This window comes from Eumetopias jubatus, unplaced genomic scaffold (genome assembly GCF_037043125.1).
Source record: "Eumetopias jubatus isolate StellerSeaLion01/CBP00866 unplaced genomic scaffold, mEumJub1_p1.0 scaffold_10, whole genome shotgun sequence".
In the NCBI taxonomy this organism is placed as follows: Eukaryota; Metazoa; Chordata; class Mammalia; order Carnivora; family Otariidae; genus Eumetopias; species Eumetopias jubatus.
Genome location: NW_028274816.1, coordinates 83,119,085 through 83,145,196, shown reverse-complemented (window position 1 = coordinate 83,145,196; position 26,112 = coordinate 83,119,085). Strand labels below are relative to the sequence as shown.

At 61.9% G+C, this 26,112-nt stretch overlaps 2 protein-coding genes across 10 annotated transcripts in view; both read left to right on the top strand.

Moving 5' to 3' along the window:
• CCDC40 (coiled-coil domain 40 molecular ruler complex subunit) overlaps window positions 1-9,719 on the top strand; it is a 39,449-nt gene extending 29,730 nt beyond the window's left edge. For 2 of the 7 annotated variants that reach the window (XM_028112324.2, XM_088028100.1), the window contains 6 exons: window positions 1,044-1,213; window positions 1,333-1,424; window positions 3,002-3,122; window positions 5,807-5,995; window positions 7,694-7,852; window positions 8,898-9,719. In XM_028112324.2, the coding sequence (XP_027968125.2) occupies window positions 1,044-1,213; window positions 1,333-1,424; window positions 3,002-3,122; window positions 5,807-5,995; window positions 7,694-7,852; window positions 8,898-9,146 (980 nt within the window). In that variant the 3' untranslated portion in view covers window positions 9,147-9,719. The other 5 variants (XM_028112325.2, XM_088028099.1, XM_028112328.2 and 2 more) reach the window with 5 other exon arrangements.
• Window positions 9,720-10,269: 550 nt separating this feature from the next.
• GAA (alpha glucosidase) lies at window positions 10,270-26,086 on the top strand. Of its 3 annotated transcripts, none has more exons than XM_088028103.1 (21): window positions 10,270-10,342; window positions 10,506-10,657; window positions 13,126-13,715; window positions 14,675-14,820; window positions 16,665-16,830; window positions 16,907-17,003; window positions 17,503-17,622; window positions 17,730-17,848; window positions 17,934-18,065; window positions 18,990-19,100; window positions 19,678-19,791; window positions 19,872-19,956; window positions 20,346-20,463; window positions 20,747-20,880; window positions 22,409-22,560; window positions 22,744-22,892; window positions 23,885-24,026; window positions 24,401-24,550; window positions 24,950-25,114; window positions 25,312-25,464; window positions 25,881-26,086. In XM_088028103.1, exons 3-21 carry the CDS (start codon window positions 13,167-13,169, stop codon window positions 25,938-25,940), a joined length of 2,862 nt encoding a protein of 953 aa, XP_087884229.1. In that variant the 5' UTR covers window positions 10,270-10,342; window positions 10,506-10,657; window positions 13,126-13,166; the 3' UTR covers window positions 25,941-26,086. The 3 variants fall into 3 exon arrangements, with proteins under 3 accessions (XP_087884229.1, XP_087884228.1, XP_087884227.1); XM_088028101.1 differs by lacking the exon at window positions 10,270-10,342 and adding an exon at window positions 10,895-11,024 and having other exon boundaries at window positions 10,569-10,657; XM_088028102.1 differs by lacking the exon at window positions 10,506-10,657 and having other exon boundaries at window positions 10,307-10,342.
• Window positions 26,087-26,112: the final 26 nt, after the last annotated feature.

Sequence of the window (26,112 nt, the reverse complement as noted above, 5' to 3'; positions counted from 1 at the left end):
AGCAAACCGCAGGCTCACAGCGCCTTGTGTAAACATGAGCCGCTGCCCTGACCACCAGCCCGTTGCCGGCATGGTGGAAATATAGAGAAAATGTACCGGATTTGTTAAGTTCCCAGACTGAAGGGTTCTCCCAGAAGAGAGGGGCACGGAAGGTTTACCGTCCTGCCGAGGACGGGGCAGCTGGGCTGGAAATGCAGACATGCAGCAAGGCGCAGCTCCTGGGGGCTCACTCCCCTGCTCAGGGAGTAGGGGACACCTCTCGCCCCAAACTCAGGGCTGTGGGAAGAGAAGCTTTCCAGGGATGCAGGAGACGCCTCATGCCTCAAACTCAGGGCCTTGGGAAAAGAAGCTTTCCTCCTCTCCAGCTGAACTTAGAAAACCGTCCCAAGAGAGGCTCCCCAGCCCCCGTCTTGCCCCAGGTGGTGTAAAAACCAGGGGCGTCTAATGTGCCAGGGTACCCGGAGGAGGGAGATGGACACCTTTCCTGGCTACCGTCTACTCCCATGGCCCCCCACTGAGGCATCCTGGTCCCCCCTGGGTCTGACCAGAGATCCATGCAGGTCAGCCCGGCCATGAGGCCATATGGGAAATGCTGCCTGGTGGTCCGGGGCCCACTCCTCCTGGACACCTGAGGCCCAGAGGCCCTGCTGCCTTTCTGGCCTGCCCTCGGGGGCGCCCAAACTCCTCTATTGGAAATTAGGGTGGTTGTTTTCTGCCCCCCTGCCCCTGAGCTGGGTGGGGTGGTGTAGGGGGCCAGGCCCGCCTTGCCTGGAGACCCAGTGTCTGAGCACCAGCCACGTCACCACAGGTTGTTCTCAGGGCAAGGGGTTGCCCCCCACCCCCCCCCCCGCCTCCACCACCCCCCCCCCGCCTCCCCCCACCTGCTGGCTGTCCACATAGGGGTCCTTTCTGTTGCCTCAAAGAGCCAGGCTTTGGGAACCGAGCGGCCAGGAAGAGGCCCTTTCCCTCTAGCCCAGCAGGGCCCTGACTGGGGTGGGGGCTACTCTGGGAACGTGGCTACCCCCGCATCCCCTCTGCTGCAGACAAGATCGCTCAGGAGAAGAAGGAGCAAAAGCAGATCGAGCGCCACATGAAGGGCCTGGACAACGACCTGAAGAAGCTCAACGTGCTGATAAGCAAGAACCGGAGCAGCTCCGAGGGGCTGCAGCAGGACAACCTGGTGATGGAGAAGGAGTTCGTGTGCGCGCTGAAGGTCGGGCGCTCCGCAGGACTCGGGGCACGCGCGGGCTCGGGAGGGAGAGCACACGGTGGGAGGGCGCGCGTGAGGGTCCTCGCGTCCCCCGGCGGTCGGTGGCACCCCGTCCCGTGCAGGCCTCGGAGAGGGAGACCATCGAGATGCAGGAGAAGCTGAACCAGCTGCAGGAGGAGAAGGCGGCCACTCTGAACAACCTGGTGGAGGCGGAGTGAGTGCCCCGCCCCCCACCCCGCTCCACTGTCACCGCGCCTGCGCAGCCCACGCCCACGGGCACCCACCGCCTATCCACAGCTGCCTGGGAGCAGTTCTGGAGCCCACACTGGGGGCGGGTCCCAGGGAAGAACAGGTGTCACCGCACGGTTCCGGCCACCTGCCCTCGCCTGCCCAGTCTTCGGGGGAAATTGAGTAGCTTTTTTTTTTTAATATTGTTTGTTTATTTCAGAGCGAGCGAGTGGAGGAGCAGGGGGAGCGGCAGGCAGAGGGGGAGGGAGACTCAGACTCCCTGCTAAGCAGGGAGCCCGATGTGGGGCTCCATCTTAGGGCCCTGAGATCATGACCTGAGCCAAAGGCAGATGCCCAACCGACTGAGCCACCCAGGCGTCCCCTTGAGTGGCTTTCTTCAGGATAAAGTTTTTAAAAATTATTTTATTTTTATGATGCCTGGCTGTGAGAGTAACCACCCCAACTGTGGCATTCTAAACTGTAACGATGGGTACAAAGTAGATGAGAAAAATCACACATAATTCCAACTCCCTCCCTTCACCCGGAAACCACGATACATGTATCTTTCTTGTCTGCCTGCTTTTTAATCAAAAATGGGGTTGTTCTCTATGCTGCCCTCTGAAGCAGTTTTATATATTTCCTGTGGACCGACATTTCCAATGGGAGTGGCTGCTCAGCCAGCCCCGCATGGCCGTGTCAGAGCCCGCGCAAGGCACCTTCCAGCTCCGCTGAGCCCGCTGCCTGTCCAGGCGGCTGTAAGAGAAGGGGCCGGGGCTTATAAACCACAGAAATGTATTGCTCAGGGCTGTGGAGGCTGGTCAAGGTCAAGGTGTCAGCTTGCATGGGTGAGGGCCTCTTCCTGGTCGCGGGCTGCCCGCTGTGTCCCCACGGGTGCTCTGTGGGGTCTCTTTTCTAAGGGCGCAGATCCCATTCATGAGTCTGCAGCTCGTGACCTAGGCACCTCCCAGAGGTGGCACCTCCCAACACCATCACGCTGGGTGTCATGGGGCGGGAAACACTGAGACCAGGGCGCTGGCTTCCATCTTTGCTGCTATGGGAACTTCTCCTTTTAGATGAAGTATCATTGATGCGCAGAGTTCTGGTGGTTTCAGGTGTAGGCGCTGTGTGCACCGCAGTATAACTATCGCCCGCGATGTCACCACAAGACACCATGACGGCAACACTGACTGGGGTGGGACAGCCCCCTTCGCCCTGGGTTGGCTGGGCTGGCAGGAACTTGAGAGAGCACCTCGGCCCAGGGGTTTATGTTGACCCGCAGGTCACAGAATGGGAAAATTTGTGTCTGTCTGACAGTCAAGCCTTTCACTCAGTGCCTGGGTATTTAAACAGGCCAAGTGAGAGAGAGAGAGGGTCCCAGGTCCCGGCCCCCTGCTCTGAGCCGCCGCGAGCTCACTGCGCTCAGCCTCTGCTCACACCTGCCTTCCAGCTGTCCACTGTGGGTCTCGATTTGGAGCGAGTCCTTACAGCATGAGCTCGCAGAAGCATCAGAAGGAAATCTCCTTAATTTCTCCAGCTCTCACACTGCCTCTCCCACCTTTAAAGACACCAGATCATGCTTTGGGAGAAAAAAATCCAGCTGGCAAAAGAGATGCGTGCATCGGTGGATTCCGAGACCGGCCAGACGGAGATCCGAGCCATGAAGGCAGAGATCCACAGGATGAAGGTGGGTGGGGGCTCTGGGGGGCTTGGCCTCGCTGGGGGTGGGCCCCCCAGGAACCCCACGGGCCACCCTGGCCAGTGGCATGGACACCATTCCCCGCCAAGGGCACTTGGAGCACAAGCACTACGGGCTGTTCTGTTGCCGACCTCCCGTCCAGGGTCCGTCCACTTGGGTTCACAGGATCACAGACACAAGACACACACAGCCATGTGCACGGTGTTTCACGAGACACTGTTTTACCCTTGCCCCACGCAGTCAGTGCACTCTGACGACTCTGAGGGCTGGTGGGGACCCCCGAATCTCATGACCCACTGGGGAGAAACACCCCACTGTCGAGGAAAGGTGTCTCACCCGGTAAAATGTGCTCAAAGAACATGCCCGTCTTTTCCCTGGGAGCCTCGCTTTCTCTCCACCGTCATCCTGAGCTGGATTTCATTACCTCAAAAAAAAAGGCTGGTAATTAAGTCAAGGCTCTCTTTGAGCCTTAGGATACGGTAAGAGCAGGTAGTAAAAGCAGGCGGGCATCACTTCCACAATGCCGCTTTTAATCAGGACCCCTCTGTCTATGGAGTTCAGAGGAATTCTGATCAAATGCATATGCTACTGATAAGTCTTTAAAACACTCCAGTTAATTGACTTTTCAAACCACAGAAGCCATGTGTGCTGGCCGCAGCAGGTCAGACCGCCCCACGCCCCGCACTCGCGCACGAGCACACGGGTGTGGCCATCCCTCCGCCCGCGACTCCCTGCTGCTTCCTTTCCTTCACAAAAATAGCATCTGTACGTATAGCTCAGCAACTTATTTTTTAAAAAAACAATATGGATATTAGCCCAGTTTTAACAGTTACAGAACATTCTACGGATATATCCTATCTTCTCGGAGCATTCCCGGGTGATGAGAATCCATATTGTCCCAGTTCCTCATGCTTGCCATAATATCCTTCCTTACTGGGGTTGGTTGGTTAGTATTCTGTAGGTTAGATCCCCAAAAGTGGGGTTACAGGGCGGAGGAGTGTACATTCTTGACCAGAGCCCCACAGACCACTTCTCCACGAGGCGCTCGAGGACGGCCGTGTCCCAACAGCCTGGGCACCTCTGGGTGTCATTGGCCCAAGAGCCTTCATTTTTAAATTGAGGTGTTTAACTGAGCTCGCTCTTGGTGGCACAGTCTCATGAGCTGTGACAAAAACATACAACCACGTAACCACCCCTTTGTGATACCCAAAATCTCCACCACCTTTGAGTCCCCTGTGCCTCCTGTGCTCCGCTTCCCACGTCCCCATCCCCAACTCTCCCAGGATGTCACAGAAGCAGACCCTGTAGCATGAATTATTCTTGTGAGTGCGGCTTTTCTCACACCCCGTAACACATCTGAGACTCATCACGTTGGTGAGGTCCAGCCCTGTTCTCCGTGCGTCATTCCGGTGGTGCATCTGAGAGATCTCTCCCCGGCCCAAGGTCACAGAGATTTTTCTCTTATGTTTTCTTCTAGAAGCTTCCTACTTCCACGTTTTCCGTTACGGGGTAGTGAGCGTGCGTGTGTGTGTGTGTGTGTGTGTGTGTGTGTCACTTCCTCAATTTCCTATTTCCATTTTCTTATTTCTTGGCAATTTTAGGGAGTTTTTGCATGTCCCGGTTCCTAAGCCCTGCCTTGGACACCTCTCGCACCCGTTCTCCCTCTTGGGCTGCTGGCCTTCGCGCTCTCTGCGCTGGGTCTCTCCCCACTCATGGGGTCGTTACTGTTCATGCTGTAAGGCCCGTCTGTCTCTCTGCATGGCTTCTGGGTTTCCCGGATTGCTCAAGACGGTCACCACAGCTTGAAGTGACACAAATACGTTCCCAAGTTCTCTGCACATGTTTGCACGCCTTTAGATCTCGAATCCACCTGGAATTAATTTTTGGACATGGCGTGAAGCAGGGGCCCATCCCTGTTCTCTCGGCTGGGGCGTGAGTCGTGCTGGCGTCCCCAGATAATCTGTGCTCACTCGCTGAGCCAACGTGGCGCTGACAACAGCCGCCCCAACCCATCTGTGCTGTTCCCATCCTGGGCTCCCGCCACCGCAGACTTTAAACCCGGCTGGGCTAGGTCTCCCACCACCATCCTGACCTGCGGGGTCCTGCCCGTTTATCCTTTTTTATTCTGAATCAGACTCACTGGAGCAGAACATACACACAAGGAGATGTACTTATTTTCAATGTCTGGCTGGATGGGTGTAGCCCGGGCCCACATCTCTGCCCCCAAGACCAAGACAGGACACTCCTAGCACTCGAGAAAGCCCTCATGTGGCCCTTACAGTCAGTCTCCTTGACAAGCAGGGCCCCGGCCCTGGTCCCACAGACCCTTCCCGTCACCATCTTCCAAAACCACGACTGAGAAATCGACGTTGGTACAGGTGTCCCTGTTCTCTTGGCTACTGTCTCTTTTCTGCCCCAGAATCCTGCCCAGGCTGCATGTGGCGGTCCTTGGTCTGCTAACCTACCCTGGCCTCTGACAGTTTCTAGTTTCCCCGTTTGTGCATTCTTTACATGGACCTTCAAATCATTCTGACCGGCGGGCAATGGCTCCAGATCCCTCTGTCCTCGGGCACGCTCCCCTCACTGTCTCCCTGCCGCGTCAGGTCTCCGCGGAGGTAGTAGAGATGGCTCTGGCCACTCTCCCTCACGGCCCCTCTGCCCTGTGTACCCAGGTCAGGCATGGGCAGCTGCTGAAGCAGCAGGAGAAGATGATCCGTGACATGGAGCTGGCCGTCGCCCGCAGAGAGACCATCTCGACTCAGGCCAAGGGGCAGTCCAAGATGGACAAGAAATTGCTCACCCGGACGGACTTCCACCACCAGCAGACAGAGCTGCAACGCAAGATCAGGGACATTCGCAAGGTGGGGGCCTTGCGACAAGGGGGGAGCATGCCGTGGACCTGGTCACACTGTCCTTCCAGCCTGTTGCTCAGCACTGCCCCTTCTCCTGCCCCCATTCCCAGAGCTGGAGTCAGGGCTGCTGTGTGGGGCTGTTTTACCAGGCTGAGAAGTGGCAGTGGGGGGCTGTGGGTGGAAGGAGCCTGGCTCTGGAACCAGACAAGCCGGCTGTCCCCTGTACCCTCTGGGCCTGAGCCCCATGACCCACGTGCCGGTTCTGGGTAAAAATGCAGTGGCTGTCACTGGGCCCTTGAGGGGGGCCGGGCTACGACAGGCCCTTTCTTTGGGAGTCTGTCTTGGGTTTAACAGAAGAGCTACACAGAGCAGTGCCGCCCAGGGCCAAGATGGCCAGATTTCAGTGCCTTACCGCCTCACAGAAATGGCATCAGGGACGCACGGCGTGTTGAACCATGGCTCACGTGTGAATCCCTGTGTCTCTGACCCCGACTGGGTGCTGGGGACAGGCTGATGGGCGCTCGGAAGGTCCACATCCTCGTGCACCAGGCCATATCAGCAAGCACGTGGCGTGTGCCCTGCCCAGCACCCACTCCCTTGGCCGTCACCGGGCTCTGGCTCAGACTCCCTCAGCCCCCTGCTACCTTGGGCGTATGTGGGACCTTTCTAAGCCCGCATTTCCGCCTCTGCCGGGTGGAAATATGAGCAGTAATGCCCTCCTGGGTAGGCGAAGGCTCACTTGAGACAGAACCTGGTCTCGGAGCCCCACTGGGCTCCAGACAATCTGTTCCGCTCGAGGCTCAGGAATGTTGCCTGGCAGCTCTGTGCTTCAGCTTCCTGACCTGTGAAATGGGTACTCACCTTGTGGAGCTGTCCAAAGGATTACATGGAGACTGTTGGCATAGCCTCTGAAGGTCTAAGTCCTGTACAGGGAGAGATTAACTGAAAATGACAGGCTTGACCCATCTGCTCATTTGGAAGTTACTGGGGGCAGCAGAATGGCCTTTTCTTGGTCCTTGTTGGCCGATCCTCTCTGCCACGCCGGTCACTCATGATGTCCATTTCTCTCCACCCCGGGGCTCCCCAGCTGCCACCTCTGCCCTGCCATCCCCGACCCCCGCTCAGCTCCAGCTCCAGGTGGGCTGCATCTAAGTCCTCCTGCCATGCACTGCCCCCATGTGCCACACCCAGCAAGACTGCCAGCGTCTGTGCGCAGACTGGCCCTTTGCACATCCCAAATTCTCCCGTGTCCCCAGCTAGACCCCGAGAGTTACTCGGTCACCTCTACTTCATTTATCCACTGGACCCCACCAGCCCCGCTGCCCAACCTCACTGTGATGGAGCCAGGCCTCCTCCACTCCCACCGCGAACACCCCCCGTCCCGCGAGGCCTTAGCTCCTGCCCCAGGCATCTCCTGCTCCCACTCTTGGCAGGTAGCTGCCCAGCCGCCCCTGGTCCCTGTGGCCTTGCGGACAGACCTGCTTCAAGAGGGGGACCCCCATTTCTCTCTCCCAGCCACGCCTGCCTTTGGGGAGCAGCCTGCAGTGTGGGCTTACCCGGGCCCTGGCGTCTCACTGGGACTCACCCCTCCAGGTCCTGGTTCCTGAGGGGCAGAGACTCCCTCTGCCCTCGTGGAGACCCTCCCCAGATTCTGTCCTGGCTCTGCCCACTAAGTAACCAGGAGGCAGGGTCCCCTCTATCTCCCAGGCCACCGAGGAGTGCACCAAAGCCATCTTGGAACTGGAGAAAACTCAGAGAAACCTGAGCAGCTCCCTCTCGGAGAAGCAGGAACAGCTGTCAACAGTGCAGTCCAGCATCGACGAGCTCGAGGCCGACCTGCACCGGCTCTTGGCCCTCAAGAAACAGGTGGGCCAGGGCCCTGAGGCACCAGGGCCACAAGCAGCCAGGCATGGAGCCTGCCCCTCACAGCAGCAGTGCGCCCTCGGGCAAGGCCTCCTCCAGCCCCAGTTAAGCCCAGGGATCCCGGCGCTGCCCATCGCTCTGTGATCACTCGCTCACCTCACACGCCCTAATGATCTAATAATATCGCACATCTTTTATGGGCCAGGCACTGCCCTGGGTGCTAAGGCTACAGAGCAGGCCTCCTGAGGGGGCACAGAGGGACACATGATAAACAAAATGAATGGAAAAGACAGCTCGTGTTAGATGGTGATAAATACTCTGGAGAAAATAAAGCAGAGAAAGGGCACGGGGGGGGGGGGGATTAAGTAGGGTAGTTCGAGAACACATTTGAGTCCAGACTTGAAGGCAGCAAGGGAGTGAGCTGGCTGGGTAAAGCAGGTCAGGAGACCACTCTAGGGGCAGCCAGAGGCCAGCAGGCTGGACCTGAGGGCCGAGAGACCACACCCCATGCTCTGCACGGCCAGGGGGCGGCGGTGGTCTTGACTTTGGGCTCTTCTCAGGGGTGTGGGAAGACAGCGGAGGGTTTGGGGCCGAGGCGTGACTCAGATTTAGGAGGATCACTCCGGTTCTGATGTTGAAGGGTCAGGGGTAGACAAGGGAAGCCTACTTGAGGTGATGCACGAACCGGGGCTGTAGCCATGAGGCTAGTGAGAAGCTGTGGGATTCTGCATGTAATTTCAGCTGCTCCAGTGGGATTTCCTGCTAGACTGGATGTGGTGTGAGCAGAAGAGTGGGGCCAAGTGGGTCTGCAGGGTCCGAGCCTGATCAGCAGAGATGGGGGAGGGAGCGCAGGGAAGTGTCCCCTGTGGGACCAGCACCCAGCGTTATCGAATGTCTCTCAGACAATGGGCAAAGGAAAAGGCCCCGCTCCCTGCGCGTCAGCCTCTTCTCCCCCTGGCACTTCCTCCAGTCCTGAGTTTGTGTAGGAGCAGTAGGTGTCCTGTTTCAAACTGCATAACCTCATGCAGGGTCTTTTGTGCCACCCAAGAACCTCTCGGAGCTGGTGGCCCTGCAGACGCGGGTCAAGCACCTCCAGGCTGTGAAGGACGGGAGGTACGTGTTCCTGTTCCGCTCCAAGCAGTCGCTGCTGGCCGAGCACAGGCGCCTGAACAACCGGCTGGCGGTCATCAGCACCATCCTCGACCACGTGAAGGACGAGTACCCCCAGTTCCAGGAGGCCCTGCTCAAGGTCAGCCAGACCGTCGCCAGCAAGCTCCAGCCGTCTGAGTCCCCCTAGAGAGCAGCCTGGACCCACCCCTCCCACGGCCTGCTCCTCCCCCCCTTCCCCCCGTCGAAGAGACCAGAATGCCGTGTATCAAGCCGCGTGCACCTTCAGAGAGTGATGCCCGTTTAGAGAAACAGGGAGGCCCGCACGGCAGATCCGGATTCTTTCAGCCCCCGGCCGTTCCAACCAAGTCGACTTTCCAGCGATTCCGGTGGCATTTCGGGGAGTCTTCCACCCCACGCTGGACTTGCTCGGGGTTTGGGAAGGCGCCCGCCTCCTCCCTGAGAGTGACCAGAGGGGACCACGGTGCCGCCTCCTTATGCCCCGGTCCTGCTTCAGAGTCCGGTGTGCGGTGTCCCGGAGGAGGGCCCGATGGAGAGCGGGGAGCTGCGCGGCGCCCCGAGGACGCACCACCTCCGCAGCTGTCCCCGCGCCGTTCTCACCCCTCGTGTGATCCCCTGGGGCGGTCCTGAGCACTTGCCACCTGGCGGCTTCTCCGCGCCATCCTGGGGAAGGGCCTACAAAACCATTTCACTTTCAGACTTTTCAGCAGAAAAATAAAATTTTTTCTGAATGCGGCAGAAAGGCGTCTTTATCCGCCAGCGCGTCAGAAACAGGCCCCGCCCGCGCCGCACCCTCGCGGCTGGAGGCGCCCCTCGAAGCGCCAGGTCACGTCGCACGGCCGCCGCTTTTCGGGGTACGAAGGCGCTTTCCCTTCCCGAGCGGCTTCGGTTGACGGGCTACGGAGTGAGCGAGCCCGCGGTCCCCGTCGGGGAGGCCCCAAGGCCGGCGCCCAGTCCCTGCCCTGCCCGCGCGTCCCGGCAGGTGCGCGCCGCTCGCCCTCCTCCCAGGCTCCGGGCCTGGGCGGCCCGCGGGGACGGTGAAGCCCCGCCAGCAGGGGGCGCGCACGGCCGGAGACGCACACCCTCGCCCAGGGCGCCTGTGCGGGCGGCCTGTCACCCGGTCCGCCCCGCCCCCTCTGGCGCGTGCTTGCCAGCGCCTGACGCCGGGCGGCCGCTGCGGGCCGGAGCGCGTGCGCGGAGGCTAGCTGTGAGGAGGGGCGGGGTTGGGGGGGGGCGGGCGCCGGACCGGGCGCGCGTGCGCGGAGACTAACGCGGCGGGGAGTGGGGGTCGGAGAGGGAGGCGGGCTGGGTGCGCGTGCGCGGAGGTGAGCGGGCGGGGCCCAGGCGGGGCGCGCGTGCGCGGAGGTGAGCGGACCGGGCGGGGGGCTGTGGGGGTCCCAGTGAAGGGCGGGGCGGGGCCGGACTGCGGCGCCCGCTCCGACTAGGGGCTAGGAGGTCGGGGCAGCCGTGACTCCCTAAGGGGGAGGGACCGATCGGTCGACGGGATTTATTCTCTGTGGTTTGCTAGTGGAGAAGCTGAGCGCGTCGTGCCAGGGTCCCCGGGCGGCGGGCAGCGGTTAACGACGGGGACCCCGGGGACTCCACGGTCTCATCCACGCCCTCGGTGCTGGGCGACGGAGGCTGCCTGGCCCCATTCTGGGGAGGAAACTGAGGCACAGGGTAAGGACCCTGCCTCTCTGGTCAGGGCACAGCTGGACTTTGAAGCCGGCTTGTCTACACCACCACCCTTGCCGGGGCGGGGGGGGGCGGTAAGCAGCGGCTCGGAGCCACTTCCCTGAAAGGGAGGTCACAGGCCCTCCCGGCCCGCAGCGCCACTTGACCTCCTGACCTTCTGTGTTTTTCCCCATTTTGTCTAAATTGTCAAGCCCTCTGGTTGACAGCCCTTCCCGTTTCTAGGGTCTCTTCCCTGTGCAGAGTGGACACAGCGGCAGGGGACCGGTGCTGGCCCTGCGGCACCCCTGGCCACCCCTGCGCTCCTGAACTTTGGGTGGGGAGGGCCACGGGCACTGCCCAAGAGCTCCCAAGGGTGAGTTCCCTAGGCCCTGCCTCCCCGTGATCACAGGGTGTCACGTGTGTCTGGATGGGGGCAGGTGCAGCTGGGACACGGGTATAAAAAATATATATAGTCTTTGCCCCCAGGTCCTGGCACACAGCTCCTAAGACCCCGGGAATCTTGGCAGTGGTAGTGTCTTTTATATGCTAATAGAATGGCTGGTGGCTAGGGCCTCTGGACAAGCCTTGGGGTGGGGCCTAGTCCCCAGAAGCAGGAGGCAGGATTCTGGGGTGGGAACTGTGGGCCCCACCTCCCCTACCCCCAACCTCTGGGGAGCACAGAGGGCTGGTGATTGATAATCGCCAATGGCCAGTGATTTACTCAGTTGTGCTTAGGTTATGAAACCAAAACTAGTTGGGGTTTGGACAGCCTCTGAGCTGGTGAACACGTTTCAGTGTGGGAAGGTGGGTGGCCTGCCCGGAGAGGGTGTGGAGGCTCCGCACCCACGCAGCCCCCCATCCCACGTCCATCCCACGTCCTCTGGCTGTTCCTGAGCCGCATCTTTTACAATAAACGGGTAACAGTAAGTAAAGCTCTTTCCTGAGTGTGCTAGCCAATCATCAAACTGGAGGTGGGTGGGGGAGGGGGGCGAACCTTCAAATTTAGAGCCAGTTATTTGGTCAGAAGTGCAAGTGACAATGTGGGGCTTGTGCCTGGGGTCTGAAGGGGGACCGTCCTGTGGGGCTGGGGCCTCACCTGTGGGGTCTGCGCCGACTCCGGGATTCGTGTCAGGGTTGGAGTGAATCGTTGGGCCCCCAGCTGGCCATGGGGAGAATGGGACAGTTGGTTGGCGTGAGGGAAAAACGCACGTTTGTGAATAAAAGTTCACTCGTGCACCCAATCCAGCAGTGGCCCACTGTGGCCAGAAATGTCCCAAGGGCCTGGTTTGAGTGTGTGACAGGCTCACACTCCCTCGGGCCCTCAGTGACTTCTGCTAGCACGTGACTTTCCCCAGTCCTTGCATGTTTCTGGCGGCCCGAGGGTGCAAGCGTCCCCCAGGCCTCCCGCCACACGGAGCTTGCACGCATCCACTCCGGGGCCAGCCTGCTTCCCAGCCCACGACACTAGGGCAGGCCACCTCTGCGAGACGTCGACCCCGCTAATGGCCAGCTTTGGCTCGGGTCCTCCTGCCAGACCCGTGGCCTTGCAGAACCTTCCTTAGCCTACACGGCAGGCAATCCGGGATGCATGGCCCCAACCACCCCTCCCCTCGGCTCCTGACTTCCCTGAGGTCAGATCTTGCCTGGGGGGGTGACAGCTCTCCCACCCTTCCCTGGCAACCTCCCCATTTTCTCTCGGAGAGAAAGGACGCCCCTAACTAAATCCTTGCCCGTTTGGTCTTTTTGGTATCTTGCTCCTCGGAGGAGCTGGGCCAACAGTGTTCGTTATAAAATATTTAGAACATACAGAGAAGCAAAATGCAGGTAGTAACAGACTTAGCTCCAGAGGAGCCAGAGAGAGGGGCTGCTCCGCCCCTAACCGCAGGGGCAGGGAGCGCCTTCCACCTGCTGGGGCCTGGGGGCTGTCCCGGGAGTGTGGCCCTCGGCTGCTGCCGTGCCCAAGACTTCCTACCGGGCTGTACACCCGGGGCAGCAGAAGAGGGGCGGAGAGAAAGTGGTGGGTCTCCCCGAGGGCCCTTCCACTTCCAGCTCATTTGCCAAAACGGAGTGACTCAGCCACAGTCTCTGCAGAAGCAGGGCTCCCTCTCTGCTCTGCGTGTTGGGACTTGTTTATTCCACTTGTCAGCCTCCCACGTAGGTCTTTGCATGTCTTTAAATCATTTTATGCACATTTTAAACGCATTTTCGTTTGTAAGCTCTCACAGTACAGGGTATTCCGAAATTGCCTATTTGGGGCTTCCCTCGGCTTTCCCTTTTCCCTTCCCTTGCTGTCTTTCTCAACAGTGCCGGGAGCTTGTCCATCCTCGCCTGCCTCATGTTCTCGGCACACCGCACCCTGGGCACTGCCGGGCCAGCCACAGGTCCACGGCTGGAAGCTGTGAGAGCCTCCTGAACCCCCCCCCCCGGCCACTCTGTCCCGCCTTCCTTGCTGAGCCCTGCTCCTCTCTCGGCAGGCCTCCAGGACCCGGCCGGCTGCCAGCAGGTGCCAGCGACCATGGACGTGAGGTGGCCTCCCAGCTCCCGCTCCCGCCCCCTGCTGGGGGTCTGCACCTTTGTCTCCCTGGCCAGCGCCGCCTTCCTGGGGCACATCCTGCTCCGTGATTTGGTGCTCCCCCAAGAGCAGCGTGGCTTCTCCCAAGTACCTGAGGAGCTTTATCGTGCTCGCCAGCAGGGATCCAGTGGCCCAGGCCCCCAGCCCACCCCGGGGCACCACGGCAGTCCCCGAGCAGCACCCACACAGTGCGATGTGCCCCCCAACAGCCGCTTCGACTGTGCCCCCGACAAAGCCATCACCCAAGAGCAGTGTGAGGCCCGGGGCTGTTGCTACCGGCCTGCAAGGCAGTGGCCTCGGGTCCCCCGGATGGGGCAGCCCTGGTGCTTTTTCCCACCCAGCTACCCGAGTTACAAGCTGGAGAACCTGACCACCACAGAGACAGGCTACACGGCCACCCTGACCCGCAACACCCCAACCTTCTTCCCCAAGGACATCCTGACCTTACGGCTGGACGTGCTGCTGGAGACGGAGAGCCGGCTTCACTTCACGGTGGGCAGGGCCAGACGGGGGCAGAGAAAACGTGGGTGGGCCGCGGATGAAGTGTTGGTTTGGTGTGCAAATGTGCTGTGTGTCTTCACCTGGAGTCCAGGAGTGAGCACAGAGTGCCTACACTCAGGGAGCAGTGGCCAGTAAGACACTGATTAGAAGGTTCTAGAACATGCTCTAGAGGGCAGGGCTCAGGGCACAGTGGAGGGAGGTCAGGTCTCCCCCGGCAAGTGACATCCCACCAGGGACCTGAAGTCCTACAGGACAGAGTCAGCAAGGGGAGAGGTGGACAGGGAGGTTGGGGGGAATGTTCCGGGCAGCGGGCAGTGGAATATGCTGATCGTCCATGCGCCTGAGGGCAGGACCTCTTGTCCGATTTACTCCGTGCTGATTCCCAGCCCCTGGAACATAGTCTGGCACATACCAGTCGCCCAGCAGAAACCCAGGGATTGAATGTGAGGAGGCCAAGCCGAGAGAGCCTGAAGCACACAATCCATAATAATTTTAACAAAGTAATTGCTAACAGCCAACATTTACTGAGTGATCGCTGCGTAGCAGGCAGAGCTGAGCTGGGTGCTCTAATCTAATCTCTCAGCCACCCTGTGACGGGCACGCTGGGTGGAACAGTGTTGCCAGACTCAGCAAATAAAAATGCGGGATGCACTCAGTAACTTTGAATTCCAGAAAACCAAGGAATGGATTTTTTTTTAGTGTCTGTCTCATGCGATATCTGAGACACACTGGGAAGAGTTGTTTATCTGGAATTCAGATTGACTGGGTGTTGTGTGTCTTCCCTGGCGACCCACATGGGGAGCTGGACGTGAGGAAACGGAGGCTTGGTTGACCAAACTGTCGGTGCTCACATGCTGTGTATGGCCACACTGGGACTCTGGGGGGTGAGGAAGGAGGGGGAGGTGTGCTGGCCCCCAGAGAGCCTCATGGCACCACCATGTGACTCCTAGATCAAGGATCCCGCCAACAGGCGCTACGAGGTGCCCCTGGAGACTCCGCGTGTCCTCAGCCGGGCCTCGTCCACACTCTACAGCGTGGAGTTCCAGGAAGAGCCTTTTGGGGTGGTCGTGCACCGGAAGCTGGACGGCCGGGTGCTGTGAGTGCTGGTCTCTGTGCCCCCACCCTAGGTGGGGGTGCCAAGTCACCGTCTCCCCACCCTCCCTTGGGGCTCTTCACTGCTGCCTCTGCCTGGAGCCCTCCCTCACCTCATTCAGGTCCCTCAGCAACTCCCTGCAGATGCCCTCCTCACGCCCCCCAGGTAGGGCCTGCTGGGGGAGCCGCCCTCCAGGGGACCTTTGGCAATGGCTCCACCAAGCAGAGCACTCCCACCCCAATGCCAAAAGTGCCAAGGCTGAGAAACCTCGGTCCGGTGAGAAACGGCACCCCCACCGCAGGCAACGTCCCCTCACCGCCTTACGTTCACGTGTGTGTTATTGATCGTCACTTGCCGCGTGTCACTTAGGCACATCCGGCACCCGGACAGCTCAGAAGTGCTGTTACCATCCCCGCTGTCCGGACGGGGAGACTGAGGCGGCTTGCTGGCAGCTTCTGAGGCAGGGCCCGGCATCCATGCTGTTGGCCACTCTGTTTCACGTCCCCCTGGGACGTGTGTCTCCCTGAGATCTTAGGTTTGTCCAAACCGTTGCTGCTGTCTGCCCGCCAAGGAGCCTTTCCCATTCTGGAAGCTCACTCCTGGGCCTCCAGCTCCTAACGAGGTTCCGACCCACAGCAGACGCTCATGGATGGGTAGCAAGGGTGAGGGCCTCGGTTGGTCATGCCCTCGCCTCCAGGGGATGCATCACCTCCACCGCCCCCATCACACCCTGGGAATCGGATGCACCAAAGCATCCTGGAATCCAGAGTGGTGGCCGTGATTCCCAGTGTCGGACATGTTCCCTCCCAGAGCCATGGGCTGGGGCAGCGCTTCTGCTGATGCCCCCCGTCTGTCCTGACGGTGGATTATGCAAGCACATTTTCATAGGACGCACCCTGTGTGCTTTGTCCACACAGAGTCCCACGTAAATATGTGCCTTGGGCTGACAAGGCTCCTCTTTGTCACTAGACTAAGTTACATATTCGGAAATGAGCTTGCATTAATCTTAGGAGAACTCACCTCCTGAAATGCGTTTCTTTTCTGCCCATTCTTGGCCGAGCCGTATGGAGCTGCCCCCAGGGCTGACACAGCGGGAAGAGGCAGTGAGTGAAGCCAAGTACAATGTCAGGAGTAACAATGCTAACAAAGTTCTAGAAAGGAGCTGTGCAGATGCGGAGGGCAGGGCTGCTTCTGGAGTGAGGGGCTACAGAAGGCCTCTCTAGGAAGCTGACCTTTGAGCAGAGATCGGAGAGAAGTTTCCTGAGGCATTTAATCAGACTTTGGTCTTGAAAACACACAGATAAATCTTGCCCAGGGGCAGGCAGGGTGCAGTGGGACGTCATTCCGTGAAATCGGTATTAGTAGGTCTTTCGTGCCCCATCTGTGGTTCTTGCCTCGCCCTGACCCTGTGCAACCTCAAGGGGTCCTGGCCACCCCTGGGTGGACACAGTTCCATGGCTCTGGGGAAGGTCATGGCTGGGGTCTGGGAGCAGTTTGGCCCTTGCGGAAAGGGCTCGGGGCCACAACTCCTAGGACTGGAAGGGTTCGAGCAGCCCTTGCCCGGCACCTGCTTGTGGCCAGGGCTTATGGGGCAGTCCCCTGCTGGATGCCCACCTGGGGCAGTGTGGGCATAGCCAGGTAGTGCTGTGGGAGCTCTCCACACCTGGGTCAGGTCCCAAGGGTCACTGGGCCTCCAGTGGCTGCTTCTGTCCTGGGGTCATTGTGTCACAAAGGTGGCCAGGCCACTCCAGCCCTCCTCAGGGGCCACCAGGGGTCTCTCTGGGAGGGTCCATCTCGGGGTCCTCTGGCTGCCTAGGTCGCAAGGCTGCCTGGGCTCTTCCCGGCAGGCTGAACACGACGGTGGCCCCCCTGTTCTTCGCCGACCAGTTTCTGCAGCTGTCCACCTCCCTGCCATCGCAGCACATCACGGGCCTTGCCGAGCATCTTGGCTCCCTGATGCTCAGCACCAACTGGACCAAGATCACCCTCTGGAACCGGGACATCGCCCCCTCGGTAAAGGGGGCAGCGAGGAGGGGATTAGACACACCACGTGGGTGAGGGCGCTAACGTGCTGTGTCCTCATGCGCAGCCCAACGTGAACCTGTATGGGTCGCATCCTTTCTACCTGGTGCTGGAGGACGGCGGGTCAGCTCACGGGGCCTTCCTGCTGAACAGCAACGCCATGGGTAAGCAGGCGGGCAACCACCCCTAGCACACACCCTGGTCCCCGTGTCCTGTAGCCGGCGCTCCCTCTGAGCCCCCGGGCCAGCGGCTTCCCTGGGGCTGGCCGCACCCCCTCTGTGGGGGCAGCGCGGGGCTGTCTGCACCTGTCGGGACAGGCTGGCGGTAGAGGATGGGGCCGTGGGCAGGGCGCCGGGCCTTGTTTGCACTGCCCAGAAATGAGTCCAGTGGGCTGTGGCCTCTGCCAGCTCTGTCCTTGGGTACCCCGAAGAGCGCTCTGGGACCCCTGCTCTGAGCAGAGGCCAGCAAGGGGGGTCCTGCGGTCTGTTCTGCTGCAGGCTCTTCAAGCAGTCTGGCTCGGGGGAGATGTCCCCAGGCCCTAAGCAAGCTGCTCCCAGCTTCCCTGGGTGGGATGTGGCCCTTCTTCAAGGTGCCACGGGGGCAGGGGTCGGGGGAAGGGGGCATGGGTATTTGTTCCTGAGCCCCAAGGGCTGCTTCCCCCAGATGTGGTCCTGCAGCCGAGCCCGGCCCTCAGCTGGAGGTCGACAGGTGGGATCCTGGACATGTACATCTTCCTGGGCCCTGAGCCCAAGAGCGTGGTGCAGCAGTACCTGGAAGTCGTGGGTAGGCCTGTTCCCCGGCCCCGTGCCGCCCCTCCCCTCCCCCGTCCCGTCCCTCCTCCCCTCCGGCTGCTGCCGGCCTGCTCACGGAGCCCCCCTCCGCGGCTGCAGGCTACCCGTTCATGCCGCCGTACTGGGGCCTGGGCTTCCACCTCTGCCGCTGGGGCTACTCCTCCACCGCCATCACCCGCCAGGTGGTAGAGAACATGACCAGGGCCCGCTTCCCCCTGGTGAGTGCCGGGAGGGCGTGCTCGGGGGGCTGGGCTGGGACGCAGGCCCCCAGGCCGGCTGCAGCGTTCCCTGTGCTGGCTGCAGGACACGCAGTGGAATGACCTGGACTACATGGACGCCAGGAGGGACTTCACCTTCAACAAGGACGGTTTCAGGGACTTCCCGGCCATGGTGCAGGATCTCCACCAGGACGGCCGGCGGTACGTGATGATCGTGGTGAGTGGCCCTCCTGCCCCACGCCGCGTGGGGCTGCCTTTCTGGGCGGGGAAGAGCCCCCGTGCCTCAGCTGCCTCGTGCTAGCCGTGGTCACTGGGGACGTTTCCTGAGGGTCTTGGCTGTTGAGGGAACATCAGACGTACAGACTGGGTCCCTGCTGTCCGGGGATGTCCAGCCTGAGGGTCCCTGGAAACATCTGTCGCTCGGGATCCCTTTGGTTGTAGGTTACATGAACGGCTTCAAGCAGGGGGTTTGCGCTCGGCTCCCGTCCCTCAGTACTGGGACGGCCGGGGTGGAGCTGCATGCCCGGGCAGCTGGAGCCACGGAGGCTCTGAGTGTCTCGTGGCCCAGCCTCTCCCGCACTCAGTTCTGCCTCACGGGAAGGAGGGCCAGGCTCAGGGCTGGGCTCCGAGCGGCCACAGTCCCCCGGGGCCAGTCCCTGCAGCCAGAGTGCCGGTGCGGCCGGGCTGAGTGCCTAGCCACCTGGCCAGAGGAGTTGGGGAAGGGGCGCTGAGGCTGAGGGGCTGCACGGCGGACACCCCACAGCGGAGGAGTCTGGTCTGCCCGGAGGTCAGAATCATGCTGACGCGGGCCATTTCCCTCAGCTCGGCCCCTCAGAGCGCAGCCAGCATCCGTGGCCACTCAGGGCAGGGAGGGCAGATGCAGACCTTCTTTTATTCTGAAAGAAATCAGTGTTCACCGTAGACCATTTGTGAAACTCTAGAACCCGTAAAGCAGAGCCAGAACGTGCATCCAGGGGCCCCGCGGGCTCAGACGTGGGCGTGTGCACGCATGCGCGCTCCCTCCTGGCTTTGTTCTTCCCAACGATGTATCGAGAGCACTTTCTCACTTCCCCCGTAATCGGTGCCTGGCTTTGGAGCGTTTCCTTCTCCTCCTGACTGGTGCCCCCCACACCCCTCTCAGGACCCTGCCATCAGCAGCTCCAGCCCCCCCGGCAGCTACCGTCCCTATGACGAGGGTCTGCGGAGGAGGGTTTTCATCACCAACGAGACCGGGCAGCCTCTGATTGGGAAGGTAGGGTGGGGGCCGGGCGGCACGGGCTGAGAAAGCGGGAGTCCCCAGCCAGTGGCCACGGGGCGCTCGCTGTTCAGAAAGAGGATGGGATTAAAAAAACCATCCTGTTGTGTAGGGCAGGGGGAGGGGGGTGGTCACAGCTAGAAGTGACGGGGGCTCCTGATACTACCGCGAATCCTTCCATCGGGGCCTTGACTTTGTGGGCAGCTTGGCCCAGCCCAGGCACGAGCTCTGCTGACCCTTAGCAAACGTCTCCGTGTCCTCAGGCCCCCCGGGGGCTTCCCAGGCCTTCCCACGGGGGCACCCGGCGGAGTCCCCAACTTCCCATTCCAGGGCGTGCCCGCAACCAAGGGGAAGGGGGCCCCAGCTGAGGGGAGGCCGGGGAGGCTGCCAGGGGTGCAGATGTCCGCGACTCGGTTCCGGGGCCTCTGTCTGAAAGTGAGATCTCAGTCGCGTTCCCCCCCACGCCCCTACTGCCGCCGACCCTCACCTCCACAGACTTTCCACCCCCAGGCAGACGAGCGAGGCCGTAGCTCTGGTGGGGGGGCCCTGGTCTCCCCTCTGGCCTTTGCTGCAGGTGTGGCCCGGATTCACCGCCTTCCCCGACTTCACCAGCCCCGAGGCCCTGGACTGGTGGCAGGACATGGTGTCTGAGTTCCACGCCCAGGTGCCCTTCGACGGCATGTGGATCGTGAGTGTCCCGGGGGCTGGGGGACCGGCCCCAGCATCTGCCCAGGGCAGGGCGCCCAACACCAGGGCCTCTTTTTGCAGGACATGAACGAGCCCTCCAACTTCGTAAAGGGCTCTGTGGACGGCTGCCCCGACAATGACCTGGAGAACCCGCCCTACGTGCCAGGTGAGTTCTCCCACCTGCCCCCACGTGCCAGCTGTCCTTTCTGAGGAGCCGATGGGCACGGCCACCCCGGAAAGGGGAGGGCAACCCCAGGAGGAAGGTCGGGTTGGCGAGACGTCAGCCAGGCCACACGGACCGGGCTCCCGTGGCCGGGCGGGGCCCTTCAGAGGGAGGGTGTCCCAGGCTTAGGGACAGGAACGGGGAGAGACTTGAAACGGGTCAGGAGCAGGTGGACGTCAAGTCTGCGGTCTGCAAAGGTCGGCCTCAGCCTCCACCGTGTCCCTGTCCTTGGAAAAGGGGACACCCCAAGTTCCAAGGGGGCTCCTGGGATGTGGGGGGCACCAGCCGGCCAGGCGGAGGCTCCACAGACGGAGACAGCCTCCCTCTCCCAGGGGTGGTTGGTGGGACCCTGCGGGCCGCCACCATCTGTGCCTCCAGCCGCCAGTTCCTCTCCACGCACTACAACCTGCACAACGTGTACGGCCTGACGGAAGCCCTCGCCTCCCACAGGTGAGGGCCGAGCTCACGGCTGCCCCGCGCCTCTGAGGGGGGCCGGTGGTGACTGCGCGGAGGCCCAGCGGGAGCCTGGGGGGACCTCCCCGGACAGGCTCGCCTTGCAGGGCGGGGCCTGGCGGCTCGGGTGGAGCGCCCCCCTCCCTCCTCCTGGCCTTGGCCCTTTGGGCTGCTCACTCCCCGCTCTGCCTCCCTGCTGCACCCCTAATTCGGCGCGGGGCCACTCGGGGGCTCCCGGGCAGCCCTGCTGTGCACTGCCCTGTCTCCCCGCTCTGCACAGGGCCCTCGTGAGGGCTCGGGGGACGCGCCCCTTTGTGATCTCCCGCTCAACCTTCGCCGGCCACGGCCGATACGCCGGCCACTGGACGGGGGATGTGTGGAGCAGCTGGGAGCAGCTCTCGTACTCCGTGCCAGGTGAGAGCCCCTGTCAGGAGCGGCCGCTCGGAGGGGAGCGGGGCCCAGACCGAGTGCCAGGCTCGGCTCGGCTCGGCTCAGAGACACGCTGCTGCCTCACGTGGGGCGTGAGGCCCGTGGGCCCACGGACGGCTGGGCTCACCTGTGTGGGTCAGCTCACCTGGGGCGCTCTGCCACTCTGGCGGGCAGTGCTGGACTTTCCAAGCATCCCCATCTCCGATTCGGCCAGGCCGCTGCCTGCAAAGCCGTCACATTCTGTCCTCTCATGATGTCCCTCCTGGTGAGCGCATCCTGCCCCCAGCCCGCAGGTGCCGTCCACCCCACCTGCAGAGAGGAACGTGACTTTAGTTCTCAGGAGCTCTCATGCTGCTGACGTGCGCCAGGCACAGAGACGGCTCAGGAGCTCTGGGGAAGGGGCTGGAGTGACCTCCCTGGGTCACCACGCGCAGCTGAGCCTCCACCAGACCCCCAGCCTGGAAGCTCTCTGGTAGCCCCAGGCCTGCTGCCGTGTGGGATGCATCTGCAGACCCTCGGGCCATGGGGAAGCCCTGGGCGAGCTCTGGGAGGAACCATTCCTCCTTCCAGAAGCCGCTGTCCAGCTCTGCCCACAGATGCCACCAGCTCTGATTTCACCGTGGGGGAGGTGCGGCCCACTAGGGCCCATGCCCCTGCAGGCCAGCCTCTGAAGCCCCCTCGAGAGCTAGGTTCCCGGCTCCACGCCCACCTTGGGAGTCTCGGGCCGAAGCTCTGGCGTGCACTGATCGTTCCGTGGCAGAGGTCATGCAGGTCCCGGGACCTGTTGCAAGCCAGGCAAGGGTCCCCCGCGGCCCTAGGCTGGGTCGGGTCCTGCTCGTTGGCTGCTCGTCCCTGAGGAGACCCTGAGGAGAGGGAGGGCCCAGCACAGCCTGGTCCTGCTGAGCAGCAGTGGGGTGGGCGCCGGCCGAGGACCTTCAGCGGCTCAGGGGCTCGCCGACCTCCCTGCCGCATGCACCGGCTCACCCAGGGTGCTCACGGCAACAGAAGCGTGGTCTCCCCCAGCCCTGGAGGCTTGCAGTCGGACTTGCGGTGTCGGAGCAGGGAGCCCTTCCTCGAGTCTCCCAGCTTCTGGGAGTGGCTGGCAGCCCTCGGTGTCCTTAGTGTGGGGCTGTCCCTCCGGCCCCCACCTCTGTCTTCGCTTGGCCTTCTCCCCCGTGTGTCGTCATAGTCTGGGCTTCCTCTTACGCGGCCACCAGGCATCCTGGGGCAGGATCCCCTCCAGTGACCTCAGCAGAATTGCATCTGCAAAGACCCTTTTTCCAAATAAGGTCACTTCATAAGCACAGGCGGTTAGGACTCGAACATCGCTTTTGGGGGGGACACACGTCAACCCTAACGGGCTGTTCTGCTCTGCCCACCCCGGGTGTCAGAAGGTGGTCTGCGAGGCAGGTCCTTCTGCTGGCCCCAGGCGGAAGACGCCAGGGCCAGCGCGGTACTGACTGTCGCGGTGGGGTGGGGGGAGCTGAGCCCCAGTCTGACTCTGCCCTCCCAGAAATCCTGCTGTTCAACCTGCTGGGGGTGCCACTGGTCGGGGCCGACGTCTGTGGCTTCCTGGGCAGCACCTCGGAGGAACTGTGTGTCCGCTGGACCCAGCTGGGGGCCTTCTACCCGTTCATGCGGAATCACAACGACCTCAAAAGCCTGGTAGGGGCCGGCGGGGCCGGTGGGGGTCTGCCTTGGGGGTCCCTCCGCGGGCGCAGCAGCACGGCCTGGCGTCTGTACCAGCAGGCCGGGTCTCCCAGGGCAGAGGTGGGGGACCTCAGCGGCCCGAGGGCCAGGTGCTTCCCCCTTCGCCCCGCTGCCCCCTCTCCCTCTCCCCTGCTGCAGCCTCAGGAGCCGTACAGGTTCAGCGAGACCGCGCAGGAAGCCATGCGGAAGGCCCTCAGCCTGCGCTACGCCTTGCTGCCCTACCTGTACCTGCTGTTCCACCGGGCCCACGTCCTGGGCGAGACCGTGGCCCGGCCCCTCTTCCTGGAGTGAGTGCCTGGGCTCGGAGAGCAAGAGCCCACAGGCTGGCCACCAGCCTGGCGGCTCCGGGGCAGCCCCATCCTGCTGCGGGGGGCGGGGGGAGTCATCCCCGGAATCAGGGGGCCAGTGCAGCCAAGGGAGGCCCTTTGCACCCCCACTTCCCACCCGTGAGGCTGCAGCTCAGGGCTGGGGGCATCCCAGGTACCTGAAAACCCAGGGTGAAGGACACCAAGTACAGAGCAGGCCAACCAGGTGGTAGAGCAAGTTATAAAACCGTCACGGGGCTGGCTTACAGGGAGAAAGGACCTCGGGAGAACCCCAACTGACGTCCCCCGGGTAGGACTCAGATACGTAAACAGCTGCCCTGCAATAAAACGTCACGTCCAGTCAGTGGACCAGAGCCCCACATAGTACAGATCTGTTAGCTGTCTGCAAAAATCCATTTTTCCCCTCGTGCTGTGGAGACCTAAGTTCCAGGCGGATTACATACTTAAATGTCAAAACCTAAGGTCTAGAAAGTTCCATGGGACAGAGAAGCGAATGGTCCTCAGTGCTCTGGCAGGAGAGGGCTTTTTAAGCCTCAGAAGCAAAGGGCAAGGGGGACGGGGCTGAATTTAGGAAAATAAGTTATACTTCTCTGAACAGAAACAGAATGTTAGGACTTTCCTCAGTGCAGAATTATAAAGGCAAACAAACTAGGGCGGTCAGTGTCCCAAACTCACACGAAAGACACAGACTGGTGGTAGGACCCGGACTAGCCAGCGGCAGACCGGTGGTCAGGAAGAGTCTGCCACGCGGGAGCCATGGACGGCACCCGGCCCGGAGTGTGTGGCTGGGGAGAGGGCCTGCCCACGCCCCACGCCGAGCTCCAGCGGCTGGGTCCCGCCTCGCCGTGGCCCGCCCAGCGTCCTCTGGCTCCTTGCGCTTTTCCCTGAGGGCCCCCTGAACACACTGACCTCAGAGGTCACCAAGCCCAGGCGCCCGCCCCTCCTGTTGGAAGGTTCCCCGAGGACCCCCGCACCTGGACCGTGGACAACCAGCTCCTGTGGGGGGCGGCTGTGCTCATCACCCCCGTGCTTGAGGCTGGGAAGGTCCAAGTGACTGGCTACTTCCCTCCTGGCACATGGTACAACCTGCAGACAGTGAGTCCCGAGGACCAAAGGTGTCCCTCCTCCAGGCCCTGCGGGGGTGGGCCACATGGCGGAAGGGAGCCCGTTTCTGGAGACCCGGGTGCATGACGGCCCTTGCCCAGGGCTTCTCATGCATCTTCCCACCCAGGCCCTGCAGTGACCCATTTTCCAGATGAGGAGACTGAGGCCCGAGTGGGTAGCTCCCATGGACTACAGTTCTCCCACTCCAGAGTTCTGCCCCCACCCCAAGCCCTGGGTCAGGGTCTCTGCCTCCTAACCCCCCCCACCCCCCACCCCGGGGCCCTGCATGGAGCTGGAGGCTCCCAGTGACAGCACAGGGGCTTTGGCACGGCCCCGACTCTTGGTGACATGCCATGTCCCTGCAGGTGCCAGGAGAGGCCTTCGGCAGCCTCCCACCTCCACCTCGGGCTCCCTTCACGTCTGCCATCCACAGCAAGGGGCAGTGGGTGACCCTGCCGGCCCCACTGGACACCATCAACCTCCACCTCCGGGCTGGACACATCATCCCCCTGCAGGTAACCTGGGCGGGGCACCTGAGTCGATCTGTCCAGCTCTGGGGCTGCCAGGACCCCATGCTGCCCCGTCAGGGGAGGGTCCATCCCCAGACCTCAGGCAGAGAGCACAGTGTCTGAGGGTTGAAGATGAACTGACTTGCTGTGCCAGGCAGAGGGGAGGCCTGCTTCGTGCGCTGTTCTTGGGAAGCAGTCTGCAAACCTCTGTGGGCCTCGCACCCCCCAGCGTGTCTGCGTTGGCCAGAGTGGTCAGCACAGGCCCCCCAGGCCTCGGCTGTAGGCTGTCCTGTGGAGCCTGCTCTCTGGCAGCATGGAGCTGTCCCAGGCCAGTGTCCTTCCTGTCCTGACTGTGGAGGCCTCTGCCAGGCCTGAGACGGTGACACGTGCCACCTGCTTTTCCAGGGCCCTGGCCTCACAACCACGGAGTCCCGGAAGCAGCCCATGGCCCTGCTCGCAGCCCTGACCACAAACAGGGAGGCCCAAGGGGAGCTATTCTGGGATGACGGGGAGAGCCTGGGGGTGCCAGAGCGCGGGGACTACACGAAGGTCATCTTCCTGGCCAGGAATGTGAGTCCCAGGACCTGCCCAAACTGGTGGGCACCGTGGGGCCTCCTGTCCCCAGGTCAGCCTTGTTAAGGGAGCAGGGTCTGTGGGCCAGCGTCCTGAGGGTTTGCCCAGGGGCACGGTGCCGACTGCTGTCCAGACCCCCCGACCCCGACCGGCCCGGCCGCTGACACCTCGCTTCTGTCTCTCCGTTCTGCCAGAACACCATCGTGAACGAGCTGGTGCATGTGACTAGCGAGGGCGCCAGCCTGCAGCTGAGGAAGGTGACCATCCTGGGGGTGACCGTAGCCCCCAGCCAGGTCCTCTCTAATGGCGTCCCTGTCTCCAACTTCACCTACAGCCCTGACACCAAGGCAAGAGGGCCCATAGACGGGGCCAGAGGGCTTGTCCACCAGGATGGCCGAGCGGGCGGGAGGTGCCAAGGACCCTGGGGACCTGGTTCCAGCTGAGCCGGGTCTTACAAGGGTGAGGGAAGGAGGGGAAGGACAGGTCCCGTGCGCCCTGGATCTTTCCTCCGCCTGCGTCTACACGGACGGTGACTCGTGGGCCGTGTTTAAATGGCAGCCCGCTTCCAAAGCTGAGGCGGTCAATGCAGAGGACGCTTGTCCTCCGGACTCAGCCAGGGAGGCACAGAGCGAGAAGCCTGCGGGGCTGGGGCCGGCCCTGAGCGCGCCACGCACCCAAGCCCAGGCTCCTGTCTGCCGAGCGCTCGGGGCCTCCCCTCTGATGGCAACTGTGTGGTGGTCAGTTTTTTTTATTTTTTTTCCAGACCCTGGACATCCCTGTCTCACTGATGATGGGAGAGCAGTTTCTCATCAGTTGGTCGTAACCCGGGGCCAGTGGCGTGTTGACCCTTTACGGGAGGAGACGGATTTCACCGTGGCCCCAGCACCTGTGAACTCTTGGTCAGGACGTGTGGGTGGCCTCAGGGCCAGAAGCCCATGCCCCATGTCTCATGGCGCCGACCTCCCTCGAATACCCAGATCTGCATATGCGTCTAC

Coding starts and splice junctions, on each gene's coding strand:
- GAA (XM_088028103.1), top strand. CDS start 13,167: ATGGACGTGAGGTGGCCTCCCAGCTCCCGCTCCCGCCCCCTGCTGGGG. Junction 20,464..20,746: donor GAAGCCCTCGCCTCCCACAG/GTGAGGGCCGAG, acceptor CGCTCTGCACAG/GGCCCTCGTGAGGGCTCGGG. Junction 25,465..25,880: donor CCTACAGCCCTGACACCAAG/GCAAGAGGGCCC, acceptor TTTTTTTTCCAG/ACCCTGGACATCCCTGTCTC.